Source organism: Acipenser ruthenus, chromosome 1, assembly GCF_902713425.1.
Source record: "Acipenser ruthenus chromosome 1, fAciRut3.2 maternal haplotype, whole genome shotgun sequence".
NCBI classification, from domain to species: Eukaryota; Metazoa; Chordata; class Actinopteri; order Acipenseriformes; family Acipenseridae; genus Acipenser; species Acipenser ruthenus.
In genome coordinates this window covers 114056764-114069192 of record NC_081189.1, presented here as the reverse complement: position 1 = coordinate 114069192, position 12429 = coordinate 114056764, and the positions used below count along the sequence as shown (strand labels likewise).

At 38.8% G+C, this 12429-nt stretch overlaps 2 protein-coding genes and 6 non-coding genes across 10 annotated transcripts in view; 7 read left to right on the top strand and 1 right to left on the bottom strand.

Moving 5' to 3' along the window:
* Positions 1–777, bottom strand: part of polr1a (RNA polymerase I subunit A) — a 31033-nt gene extending 30256 nt beyond the window's left edge. The window contains exon 1 of the mRNA XM_034035939.3: positions 434–777. Coding sequence (XP_033891830.2) covers positions 434–510 — 77 coding nt within the window. The 5' untranslated portion in view covers positions 511–777. The remainder of the gene's footprint in view (positions 1–433) is intronic.
* A 63-nt stretch (positions 778–840) lies between these two features.
* ptcd3 (pentatricopeptide repeat domain 3) lies at positions 841–12039 on the top strand. 3 transcript variants are annotated; one of them, XM_034034796.3, is made up of 24 exons: positions 842–964; positions 1434–1486; positions 1582–1624; positions 3030–3075; positions 3180–3248; positions 3471–3575; positions 3722–3845; positions 4249–4361; positions 4996–5075; positions 5173–5260; positions 5355–5415; positions 5909–5991; positions 6679–6823; positions 7475–7525; positions 7725–7814; positions 8270–8298; positions 8391–8497; positions 9142–9220; positions 9492–9582; positions 10020–10105; positions 10225–10373; positions 10838–10879; positions 11130–11288; positions 11691–12039. In XM_034034796.3, the coding sequence occupies exons 1-24, from the start codon at positions 876–878 to the stop codon at positions 11761–11763; spliced, it is 2055 nt and encodes a 684-aa protein (XP_033890687.2). In that variant the 5' UTR covers positions 842–875; the 3' UTR covers positions 11764–12039. The 3 variants fall into 3 exon arrangements, with proteins under 3 accessions (XP_058890188.1, XP_033890687.2, XP_058890184.1); XM_059034201.1 differs by lacking the exon at positions 1582–1624 and having other exon boundaries at positions 942–964; XM_059034205.1 differs by lacking the exons at positions 10225–10373; positions 11691–12039 and having other exon boundaries at positions 841–964; positions 11130–11268.
* LOC117421604 (small nucleolar RNA SNORD94) lies at positions 4773–4914 on the top strand. The gene has a single exon (XR_004547537.1). It is a non-coding gene; the product is annotated as a small nucleolar RNA SNORD94 (small nucleolar RNA).
* On the top strand, positions 5581–5723 carry LOC117421608 (small nucleolar RNA SNORD94). The gene has a single exon (XR_004547541.1). It is a non-coding gene; the product is annotated as a small nucleolar RNA SNORD94 (small nucleolar RNA).
* Positions 7184–7325, top strand: LOC117421607 (small nucleolar RNA SNORD94). Its single transcript, XR_004547540.1, has one exon. It is a non-coding gene; the product is annotated as a small nucleolar RNA SNORD94 (small nucleolar RNA).
* Positions 8841–8982, top strand: LOC117421605 (small nucleolar RNA SNORD94). Its single transcript, XR_004547538.1, has one exon. It is a non-coding gene; the product is annotated as a small nucleolar RNA SNORD94 (small nucleolar RNA).
* On the top strand, positions 9727–9865 carry LOC117421606 (small nucleolar RNA SNORD94). Its single transcript, XR_004547539.3, has one exon. It is a non-coding gene; the product is annotated as a small nucleolar RNA SNORD94 (small nucleolar RNA).
* Positions 10579–10718, top strand: LOC117421609 (small nucleolar RNA SNORD94). The gene has a single exon (XR_004547542.1). It is a non-coding gene; the product is annotated as a small nucleolar RNA SNORD94 (small nucleolar RNA).
* Positions 12040–12429: the final 390 nt, after the last annotated feature.

Genomic DNA, 12429 nt, shown 5'->3' with positions numbered 1-12429 from the left:
AGTCTCACGGCAAACGAGTGGCATTTGATATGTCCGACGGTGTCTGTTGTTAAGCAATAAGCTACGAGCTGATCTGACTGCACATAATTTTTGATACAATTTGGCATCTATGATATACAGTATTGTTCACATAAATGTCACTGAATTATTGTAGAAGTTATTAAAATAAAAACAATAACGTTTCCCACGTACGCGAACAGACACGAATCTGCAAGTTTGAATAAGTGCATAGTACATATTTTGGATTTTGTTTTCTTTCTAAACTGAAAAATAAACCACGTTTGTATTGTTAAAAATACTGCACCATCCATCAGATTATTTCAATTGTATTAAGATGCTAAATGGGAAGATTAAAACTTGTCTTGCATGAACATGTCTCAACACATCTGTGATGATGCACACGGCTAGTGCTACAGTAAAACAACACGCATACCTTATTTCTTCGGAGGAATATATCCCAAATGATATGCCTTCAACGCGCCTCCAAGGTATGTCCTTCGCAAACAACATCTTTTAATAGAGTATTCTAAACGCAAAACATGAATACTACTTGATAAAAACGTACAATCGTGCACATGGAATTCACTGGACACCCAACACGCACTTCGGTCGCCACACGTGGTACACACTGTGGGCACTTACATTCACTAAACCGGACAGGGGAGGACTTCAGAGAATATATTACTTCGCTTTAAATTCAAAACTCGATATTATTTAAAAATATTAAATTGTTATGTTGTAAATATTTAATAGAAATATGTTCTTAAAGGTATGTAGCACAAAGAAGATGAATTGAAATGATAAGAAATATGCACCCCCTGCTCCTGAGGTAGTAAATATGTATCCCAGCAGCCAGCGCGCGTTTATGATAAAAGATGTCGGCGCCCGGTGTGCATGCAGGTTTTCAGCTTCTCGGGAGCACGCGAAGGTTATTACACAAATTAGACAAATGTGCTGTTTTCAGGTGAGAGTTATAAAACACAAAAAGGGACTTATCGTGCATTTGCAATTGTTAGTAAAATATCGTTTTTCAGCAGTGTACGTATTGCATTAACAAAGACCAAGCATGGTGTGACCCTGTGTGCACTACGGGCCTTTGTGTCGGTATTTTATTTATTAACAACATATTCAGGCAGTAGTAAGTCCATTGCTTATTTGTTAGTTAAATATTGTGTTCATGCAGTTCAATTGGTTAGTGCTTTATTTGTTTAATTAAATACGAAGATGGTAATAGTATTCATAACTGTATCTCTGAATTCTGATACGATGGTGGTTGAAATGGGCTTCCATGAATTTTATGATTAAGCTGCATTTTGTTTTTCAAATTCCCGTCCTATCTGTAACTGCACAATGAATCCATGCATTGGAATAGTCAGTTTAGCGCATTTCTGTAACTTCAACTAAACATGTGCAGTAACTTTTTTTTTTTTTAGAAATTATACTGGGAGCTCTGCGCTGAATCAAAATGCTGCACCTGCACTACCAGGTGAGTATTTTTTTTCTTCATGTCTCTTAAATGGTGTGTTCATAAATGGAATTTCAAGAGTTATTTGCAACAATTATTCCGTTTTGTTTTATTAGCTGGCTCTTCAGAAGAAATAGTACTTCCAAGGAAGAAAAAGTGGTGAGTTTGGTTGTATATTTTAATGGCTTTTATAAAGTAGTTTTGCAATCAACATGGAGTCGGTAGTACATATCATAACTTTTGCAGCACATTTTAAAGTAATTTTACGGGGATGGATGTCCTCTCATTGCGTAGCACTTTGATCCATTCCTGGACTCTGTTTAACCGTGGGTGAACGTTCTTCTGTCTATAGAGAGTTCCGTCAAAATGGCATCTCAGGTCTGTTCCTGTGATTAGCGTAGGAATGCGAAAAAAATGGGGGTGCGGGGGGGGTTATTGAGGAAAACTGAAATGTTTTTGCACTTACAATACTTGATTTGTAGTGACTTTCTCATGTTGAACTGTAACTTGAATGAAACCATAGGCGCCTAACCTATTGGGCACAGAGGAGGCAAACTATTTTGCCCCTCAACTTTCCTTGCTCCTTGTATTAACACTATTCAGTGGTTTTGCCTTTACACAATGAACAAAGTAGGCTATTTTTTTATTAATCGTGTCGCTTTTTATGTAAATTGTTCAACTTTCAAGCTTGTTATGTACAACTCATTCAATCAAAGCAAGTAGGGATTTGCTTGCATCGTGTAAGAGGTTGTCAAGTAAGCTTATTTGTGTGTGAACGGCAATAGTCGCAGTCCTTCCAGTGTCATCTTACTTTAAATGCACATACCTGAAATCATAAGGTAATTAAAATATGTTGGTTATATTTAGAGCCCCATGAAATTCCTTCTTTCAATTTTGTTTTATTTCACATTTTAAATGTCGTTTTATTACAGATACACATTAAAACAACTCAAATAGATGAGTTTAATTAACTGCCTATTTACAGTAAATACTGCCCAGGCCCACTATAGAAATACAATAAGATGAAATAAAAAATATTTACCCTGCCCTACTGTTGTGGGGCTGTTATAATTCCACATGCAGCAATCTACCCATTTAAAAAAAAAAAAAAAAAAAAAAGCAAAGCAGATTTTTGTATAAAGCTCCCAATTTAAAAATGTCATTCTGTTTGCTTTTTATTTATTTTAACATGATGGGTTTTGTTTTTCATGCTATTTCGTATTTGCGAAAAACAAGGGGCTCTACTTGAAGTCCTTGAAATTTGTATCAGAAAAAACTACACCTGTAGTTTTTTGGAACTTATAAAATGAATATTTGCCTATAAACTGAGGTTAATCAACACATTAAAACCTGGGAGGGGGGTGTGTGGGGAAAGACTTCTATAACAGGGGGGGAGGTGGCTTATTTCTATTCCTGATTTAAACACATGCAAAACATGGCAATCCTGCACAGTAATAGGCACATTCCAATGGAAATGCTGCAATTAACACTGTGTGAATTTGTAGAACAATGTATTTGAGCCCAAATGTATTAAATTGTGTGGTGTGTGTTTTTTTTTTTTTAGGGATAAGATAGCTGTTCTTCAAGCCCTTGCATCGACAGTCAACCGGGTTTGTAAAATTGTCTATCCTGTGAATACTTGAAAAAATATTGATTATAAAATGTATGTGTCTTTCCTTTATTGAGTGATACAAACTTGAGTTTTTCTTTACAGGATCCCACAGCTGCACATTATATGTTTCAAGATGACCCGTATCTCTTTCCTAAGACATCTGCTGAATTTGTGAGTTATTGTAACAATGGGGGGAATTTTCATACCAACAATTTAAAGAATGTCACAAATTAGCCGAATGTGGTGTACAGCTGTACTGTATCCTGTCCGATCCACTGTTTATTGCCTCTGTAATAGCAGATTCGCTTTGAAAGTTTCTCCCACTTGGACCGAGCATGCAAGAATATTCTTTACTCCAATTCTGTAATACCAAGTGTTTTCTTTCTCTTTTAGAAATTGTACTCCCTCTCCCAGGAGTCTGGGAGAAACACTGCTAAGTACATTATAAATACCTACCCAAAGTACTTCCAGAAGGATTATGCAGAACCACATATTCCAGTAAGTCTTAAAGTTCTGCTTTGCATGTGACTTGTATGTTAAGTTTTATACTTCCAGTATGTACCTTAAACACTGTTTCTAAAATTTGGACTGTTGCCTTTTTTACAAGACATTTGTAAAATACTGAAATATGTTCCTTTTTCTAGTGTTTAATGCCAGAGGCGTTCGAGCCTCAGATTAATGACATCAGCGAGGATGCTCTGAATGAGAGGATTCAGCTCCGACAAGTGAAAGCAGCTGTGGATATCTTTGACCAACTGATTCAAGGAGGTAAGTTTAGTATTGGCAGCAATTGTTTCCCCAGACATTAAGTTTGGATGTTTTTTTATGTACTCCAATAAGTTGAAAGCCTTTCTGTCTAAGTCTTGCATATGATTCCACAGAATCAGATTTTTAGCACTAATCTTAGATACCTAATGTTAACTAATAGGAAAATAACGCTGAGATTAGTAATAGTTGAGTCTATGAAACCAGCTGATCATGTAACTGATGTTTATGTATACAGTAGTTTTGCATGCAGAACCCTTTAATTTGCTGTATTTTTATACAGTAATTGTGGCACTACTTGGAGTTAACAGTGTTCCCTCTATGAAAGTGGAATTGGTTATTGGGCTGTCTTATTCAAATTGATTACTATTTTAATAATCCCTGGTTATTTGCTTGAATTGTGCAGGAACAACAGTATCTCTTGAAACCACAAACAAGCTGTTGGATTTGCTGTGCTTCTATGGAGACAGAGACCCTGTTCGAGATGACCAGCCTGAACACAAGGAAGCTGATGAAGTGGTATGACATATTTAAGATGCACTTGTTAGTGAGTGGGAGTCAAGTAAAACACAATGCCTGTTTAGAAAGCAAATGTATTGTCCTGTGATTGTTTGCATTTCATGTATACATCTATGGGGAAACTCAAGGCTCACTATTTACATCTGATTTAAATGTCTGACAGAGTGTTCAGTTTGGAATGAGGTGTTAATTTGTAGCAATAGCAAACCAATCCTAAGGTACAGTATCTGGATTGCCATCAGTTAGCACAGATGTGATAACAGCATGTGTGGATGTTTTTCTGTGACCTTGATTTACATAACTTGCCTCAAGCATTTTGTGTTTGGGATAGAGAAGACCTTATCTCTTCTTTTTTGAGGCAAGATGGGGACTGGGTGTGGTTTGTGCCACATTTGATCTACTTGGCTAGGTCTGGCAGTGATGATTGGCGCAGGGGTACGGACCTCAGCTGGATAATGGGAGCTGAGTGTAAATGGTCATTCTCTGTTCAGTCGGCATGTGGCCGGCTGGCTGAGAGGCATTTGCACGAAAAAAACGCCTAAGCCTGAGCCAGTAACTTCGTTTTTGAAGTAAGGTTCTCTTGCTGTACCCTTCTAATACATACTAAATTAATATGAAACCACATGCATTTCAGGAAGCTGTCCAAGAGGACTTTCAGAAGAGACAGAAAGGACGGCTACGCAAAGCTTCAGATTTGATAGGAGTGGTCTGGAGGTGAGTTTTTGACTTGGTTTGTTTCATCCTCTACTTGAACCAACATCAATTTAGACTGCCTGAAAGAAAATAATTGGTTGTTTGGTTACTTTTTCAGAGAGAACAACAATGCAGAAAGGATTTTCAATCTGATGCCAGAAAAAAATGAACATTCCTTCTGCTCTCTGATCAGGGGGATGGTGAAGGTACTGTTGCAGTGTGTATGTATATGTGTGTGGTTGGTGTGTTGGGATTTATTTTTTTGTATTCAATTTAAAAACTTTTTTTGTTTCTCCTCAGTATGGTGCTTACACAAAGGCATTTAGCATGTATGCTGATTTACTGAACAATCGAATGACTGGTAAGTACATGCTGCGTTGGATATTGCAATTGGAACACTGCCTCAGTTTACATTTTTCTGAATATCCATTAAGAATTGACTTTCTATACTAATTATTGGATTGGTCTGGGTTCTTTACGATCTGTTATCCTCTGCAGTAATTTCTAAACGAAGATAGTTTAGTGTCTGGCAGTGATGATTGGCGCAGGGGTACGGACCTCAGCTGGATAATGGGAGCTGAGTGTAAATGCTCATTCTCCTGTTCAGTTGGCATGTGGCCGGCTGGCTGAGAGGCATTTGCACGAGAAAACCGCCAAGGACTGAGCTAGACTTTGCAAAATCAAGAATGCAGAGTAATTGTAGTATCAAATGCCCTTTCCCATATATAGCAGTGTTAAGTAACTGTACCTGTAATTCATCTGAAATGTATTCATTTCAAGCAGTACAGCAGTTGTATGTTGTAGAGGAGCGTTTGAACAGCTGTGATGCTTCATGCTCTCCTCCTTTTCTGCAGCGGATGTCCACACTTTCAATGCACTTCTAGCTGCTGCTCCAAATACGAGGGAGAAATACAATGAAAAATGGGAACTTATTGTGGTAAGGGGACAATGGCTTTTCTTTCTTTAGGAGCACCAATTGAAAAAGCTAGACTCTGTTTGATTTAATAAATATCCAGGTTATTGGATTTAATAAAGGAGTAAAGGGTGGGACGTCTTGCTCTCTTAGACTACTGACTGCCTGGCAATCCAAAGGTGAGAGATTCAACTGACAATTCCCCACCCAAGTCCTAGCTGTTCTCCTGGTAGTTGGACTTGGGTATAAACCAGCCTTAGCCTTGCACATTTCTTTTTAATAAAGGGTTGAACTGGACTAAATGCATATTGCTGTATTTGTGAAACCTTCGTTTTCTTTGTGCAACTGTATTTATTGTTTATATATTGTGGGTTCAGGGAGAACAATTGCACAACGCTTAAGGGGAGGAGCACATTTTTTATTTATTTTTTTGCTGCTTTATTTGCTTTAGACACTGACTCCTGGCAGGGCCTTACTGTATCTGTCCCAACTTCCACTTCTGAGTGGAACTGAACTACCCCAGTACAAGAGATTCCTGCCTTAACTATATACAATACAATGTTTTATGTTTGCCTAAATAAGAGTTAACTGTACAAAATGACTTGGAAGATCCTTGTGCATTGAACATTTTGAGTATAGGGATAATTCATTTAAGGTGTTGCACTATTTTGGCCACTGTTAATTTAAGTTGTTCATCTCTTCAATCTCCAGGAAACCTTGAATCAGATGAGTGAGCAGAAGGTGCAGCCTAATCTGTTGACATTCAATGCAGTCTTGAAGAGCCTGAGGAAGTGTGGCTCACTTGCCAGAACACAGTCCTTGCAAACACTCAATGAAATGAAAGCTCTGGGCATTGGTAAGTTGCTATAAAGAAACAAGTACTTTGGTGCGTAAATCCTGCTTCCCTGCTACATCTGTATAAAAAGAAAACTAAAGCTATGAAAATGCATTTTTACATACATGTAGTAATTGAGTTTGCCCTAGGGACAGATGGCTACAGTATATAGCCCAAATTCTGAAACTCAATAAGGTGTTTAAGTTTGACGGACTTGAATGGGCCCTTTTCTGGGGTAACTGCTCCTTTTGAAGTGTGCTGACAGAGCTCAGAAGTCTGATCTTTTGTCTAATATTGGGACTGTTTATTCATAACTATCATGCCTGTAAATGCAGTAAAGCATTTCTTGGCAAGTTAAGGTCGTTGGACATTGTTCCTTTTTTGGCAGTGATGATTGGCGCAGGGGTACGGACCTCAGCTGGATAATGGGAGCTGAGTGTAAATGTTCCTTCTCTGTTCAATCGGCATGTGGCCGGCTGGCTGAGAGGCATTTGCATGAGAAAACCGCCAAGGTCTGAGCCACTCCTCATAAAGCAATTGTGCAACAGAAGCAAGCGAAGTTTTGGAACGTCTTGAACATAATGGTGTTCTAAATAGTTTTGCGTAATTCCTTTGATCCATGCAGAGTTGCCAATATTATCAGAAGTGTATTCATCCCATTTTCTTTTCTAGAGCCAAGCTTGGCAACGTTTGACCACCTGTTAGGTATCTTCTACAAAGCTGGTAAGATTGAGCTCTTTACATGGATTGTCATTATATTATATACAGTAAATACAAGTTTAAAAAAAAGCTTGGGAAGTGTTCCTGTTCTGCACAATGATTTAAAATACATATGCGTAAATATGCAATAGAATCCTAAGTGAGTACTGGCTGGAATGAGTAGCTAAGTGGTTTTTGTTTTTTGTGCTTGCTTATCCTGTAGCCTCCTCTGTCAGAGGACCGACTGACATGATCTTCGAGGTGCTTGATGAAATTGAGGGCAAGAGCTTTGTGGCTCGGGATCCAGATGATGGTATGGAGTTATAGAAGGCACATTTTAATTTCATTTATTTGAGGAGGAGGAGGAGGAGGAGGAGGAGGAGGGGGGGGGGGGGGGGTGGAAGAGACAATCTCCAGTACTGCCTTGCAATTTATCTTCCCAGTAGAAAATCTCACAAGATTGCAACCCTTATAGTGAGAGGGAACTTGTCTATTGTCTGGACATATTTTTTCTTTTTCCTTTTTTTTTTTTTTTTAACTGTTCTATATTCCTGTGTAACTTTTGAACTTTCGCTGTTCAATTACATCTCCATCAATGCCGCAAAGTAGACCAGAAGCAGAATTGGGGGGCATTCATGGAGATTAAGAAGATGGCTGAAACAGGATGTCTGCTTGCACTCTACTAATATATCTCTATCTCTATCTCTCATTCTAAATGCATTGGTGTTAGTGCTAACTTATTTTATTTTTTTCCCCCCCCATTTTCAGTATATTTCTTTTCCAATGCCATGAGAGTAGTAAGTACTTTTTTATTGGCCTCTTCCAATTTGTAATACTAGTCATCTTGACAAACTTAACTGACTGTTCTCTTTTACTTGCCTCTTTGTAGTGCCTGGATCTGAAAGATGTAGAGTTGGCGTACAGGCTGCACCAGCTACTAGGGGAAGGAGAAAACTGGAAATTGCTGGGTGATGCTTTCCAGCAGAGTGTCTTTTAGTACGTTAAGTGTAATAAGCACCATCTAAAGTTGGTCCAGCACTGTTCTGCTCAAAATAAGCAATCCCCCACAATGGGATGCTTTCTATTCCATGCAGTAGTGACTGCTTGACATGTGAACATCTGTTGAACTTGGGAGCCATAGTGCCTGTTTGTAGATCAAAAGTGAATACATAATCTGCCTGAAATGCATCTTCGTGGGGTGGGTACTAGAAAATAGTATGCAACTTTCAAACTAGATCAGCAGTCATATGATTAATAATTAAATATTTTTTTGTAGTTTCATATCAAGATAAATTACATGTTAGCGTTGCACTACCCAGTACAGGATCTCCAATAAAGCCTGGCAGTGATGATTGGCGCAGGGGTACGGACCTCAGCTAGATAATGGGAGCTGAGTGTAAATGCTCATTCTCTGTTCAGTCGGCATGTGGCCGGCTGGCTGAGAGGCATTTGCATGAGAAAACCGCCAAGGACTGAGCCAGCCTGCATTAGAACCTGGTCCTGTTTTGTTTTCCTTGAACAACGTGTACATTTATTGAGCAGCATTTATTTAAAGTACAAAAATTACATTTCAGAAGTATATTTTGTAAATGAAAGAATCTGTTCTGTATGATTTATATGTAAAAGCTTCATTTTTGTAGTGGCAGATTTTTCAACCTGCTGTGTATGATGGAACACATTGATATGGTGATGAAGTGGTACAAGGACCTGATCCCATCAGTAAGTACTGTTCTGATGGTGAGGTTTAAAAGCACTTTTTTTATTATTTGTTTGCATCAATGAGTATCATATTTGCTGCTTGCTAAACTTTTGATATTTTAAGTAATGTAGAAGTCAGTCTTGTAGTTATTGGTTGAATTCCATGATGGCAAAGGTTTGGTTTTTATGGCTAGTGTATGCAATAGAAACACTGACAGTCAGTTGAGAAGATTCTATACATGCTTTTGTAAGGGAGTATACTGACTCAACTGTATCCTGTTCCCACTTTCAGCTCTACTACCCTAATTCTCAAGGGATGATGGACCTCTTGCAGGCTCTGGATACTGATAGTCGATTGGATCTCATTCCTCAGATATGGAAAGGTCAGCTGTTGCAGAATATTTTGAGGGATCCTGGTGTTTAATTGTTCACTTTTTTTTTAAACTGCATTCAAGCTGGCTTATGCAGCCTCATCCACTTGCTGGGAGGCAAAAAAAAAACAAACTTAAGGTGCAAGGAAAACTTGTTTGGCAGTGATGATTGGCGCAGGGGTACGGACCTCAGCTGGATAATGGGAGCTGAGTGTAAATGCCCCTCTGTTCAGTCAGCATGTGGCTGGCTGGCTGAGAGGCATTTGCATGAGAAAACCGCCAAGGTCTGAGCCACGCGAGTGCAAATTGGTATGGATCCAAAACTCCAGTACTGTGTTATTGGATGAGCTCGCATTTAGAAATTTTATGTCAAATGTGGTTTTATTGTGGGTGGGGGTGTGGTTTTTTAAATGGTGTTAATAGGACACTTTTATTTTTGTATGTTTTAGATATAAAACAGCTTGGTCACACAAACAAGGCGGATCTCGTGGAGGAGGTGTTAGCACTGATGGCACGAGACAAGCAGAGTCCAGAGGTAAGGGTTGCACAAGTGTTTCAGCCTGAAGCTTTTATTTTAATCTTAATCTAAATTTCCACAGGTTAAATGTGTGCGGTGGGGTTTTTTTTTTTTTTTGGGGGGGGGGATGGTTCTAGGTGCAGGCATCATTTGCAGACTGCTCTCTGGCAGTGAAGTCTGTGTATGAGGTTGGAGACCGGGGTCGCACTGCTTTAGAATGGACTGCCAGTGCCTTGGGAAACATCACATTCCTCTTACTGAGAGCAGGGAGAATGCAAGAAGCTTGGTGAGTTCCCCAGGACTACTCAACCAGTATAGGTACCATTACATTTAGATGAATCTGCTTTTATAAGGTCTGTTTGCAGACAAGTTTCATACCCGGAGGCAGCTTGATCCTGCATCTCCAAACACAAACCACTGCCTTTATTACTAGTTTATGTAACACTTTCTGCTCTGTCAGTTGTTCTTTCCCGAAATATGGTGAGCTAGTCTGTGCAGTGATGATTGGCGCAGGGGTACGGACCTCAGCTGGGTAATAGGAGCTGAGTAAATGCTCCTTCTCCGTTCAGTTAGCATGTCGCCGGCTGGCTGAGAGGCATTTGCATGAGAAAACCGCCAAGGTCTGAGCCAAGTAACCTGAATTATTTTAATTTTATTTTGTTTGGACTTAATGTTAGTTTTGAGAAGGTCACAATTTTTACCTGATTTTATTAATTCACTAATATAACTTTTTTTTTTTTTTTTTTTAAGGGGCATACTTCAGCTGTTCAAAGCAAATAACAGAATTCCTGGGTAAGTCAGCAAAACAGACTCCTCACCTAACACTAATCTTTGGCTACCTTACCAAAAGTAACAATGGATGGCTTCACACTGCATTACCTAAAGTAACCTTTTGGTAGTGTTAATTGGAGTCTGAAGGTATATGTTTTGTAGTCAAGGGTATGTGTGAAACCATAGGTGAAAGCTCATCCTTATTGGGAGTGTGAAGGAGCAGTGTGCACTATTCAAGATTGTGATTTCTAATGACTACTCGTCTTTCCAGAGAGGCGCTGCTAGCTGAGTTCTTGGAATGTGCTAAAGAGAGAAGAGACAATGACCTGGCTATAGACTTGGTGAAGCTGGCGGCCAGTTTCAGCTTGACCACTACGGCAAAGTTTGCCAGTAGGGTGAAGGAAGAATTTCTGCTGTCTGAGGAGCAAAAGTAAGATTCCCAAAGTTCATGTAACCATTTTTTTTTTTTTTTTTTTTTTTTTTTTTTTTTTAAGCAACAAGAGCAGAGATACAGGTTGAAAAATTGCACAAGTTTCAGCACTTGCCAGAAAAAGATGCCTTGAGGTAGAAAATACTTTGCATCCAAATCATAGTATAAAATGTGCAGTAGATTAACTATTCAGTTAGTAATTGCAGTTAGAGTATTTTATTTTAATAGTTAAATTAGTGGGATAAGGCTTGTTTAACCTTAAACCTTTAACCTTTTAACCTTACAAGCCTTGGGTGTCCCTTGCTGACAGTTGGATCACTTGAGTGCCCCCCCCCCCTTTTTTTTTTTTTTTTTAAAAACACTTTATTTTTCCTAATGTCGAACTTTTTATTCTACTCCTAGGAAATCCTTGGAGGAGTTGGATGTCTTGAGCAGTGACAGTAGTGGTAGTGATAGCGACAGTGATAGCGAGTGACTTCTACAGCAGCACATTTACCAGCACTGACGCTCCACCAAGCACATAGGCTCCCTCATAGGTTCCTGCTGCACCACAAAGTGATGGACTGTGGAACATGTTTCATTTTAAATGTGCAAATTGCAAGAAGGCTGCATTATGTATTGCAAGCACATTTGTAGCACTCAACTTAATTTAAAACGAATAAATAACAATACAATGTGTGTTAATGTTATGATACTTGTCTTACAGAAATAAAGATCTAATTTTTGCCCCCCTCTTGAGCGGGATCTCTTACTTTTTGATTGGTCTGTCCTTTTGTATTTTGCTGTCCATTTTAACTCTGGAAGGAAAAGGACAATTAGGCACAAGTTCCACCTGCTCCTTTTTACAGTGCACAGAACTTTAAACTAAGGTGAACATTAGTCATTCAAATGACCAAGCTTTGTTTGGAAGTATCACTCATCCTTTTACAAGGAATAGAGCTTTGTCTCTGGTTTATTTAGATGGGTTCTCAAAAAGCTGAGCAACTAATGAATTATGTTCAGTAGCAGGCTTTAATAACTTGAAAAACACATTTTAATGCTTTTTAAATAAACTCAAGTTATTCCCTGCTTCTTGAGCCTCTAAAGCTCTACAATCAACAGAAACCTATCACTCTACCAGTGCCCTATGTGCATTGGCTTT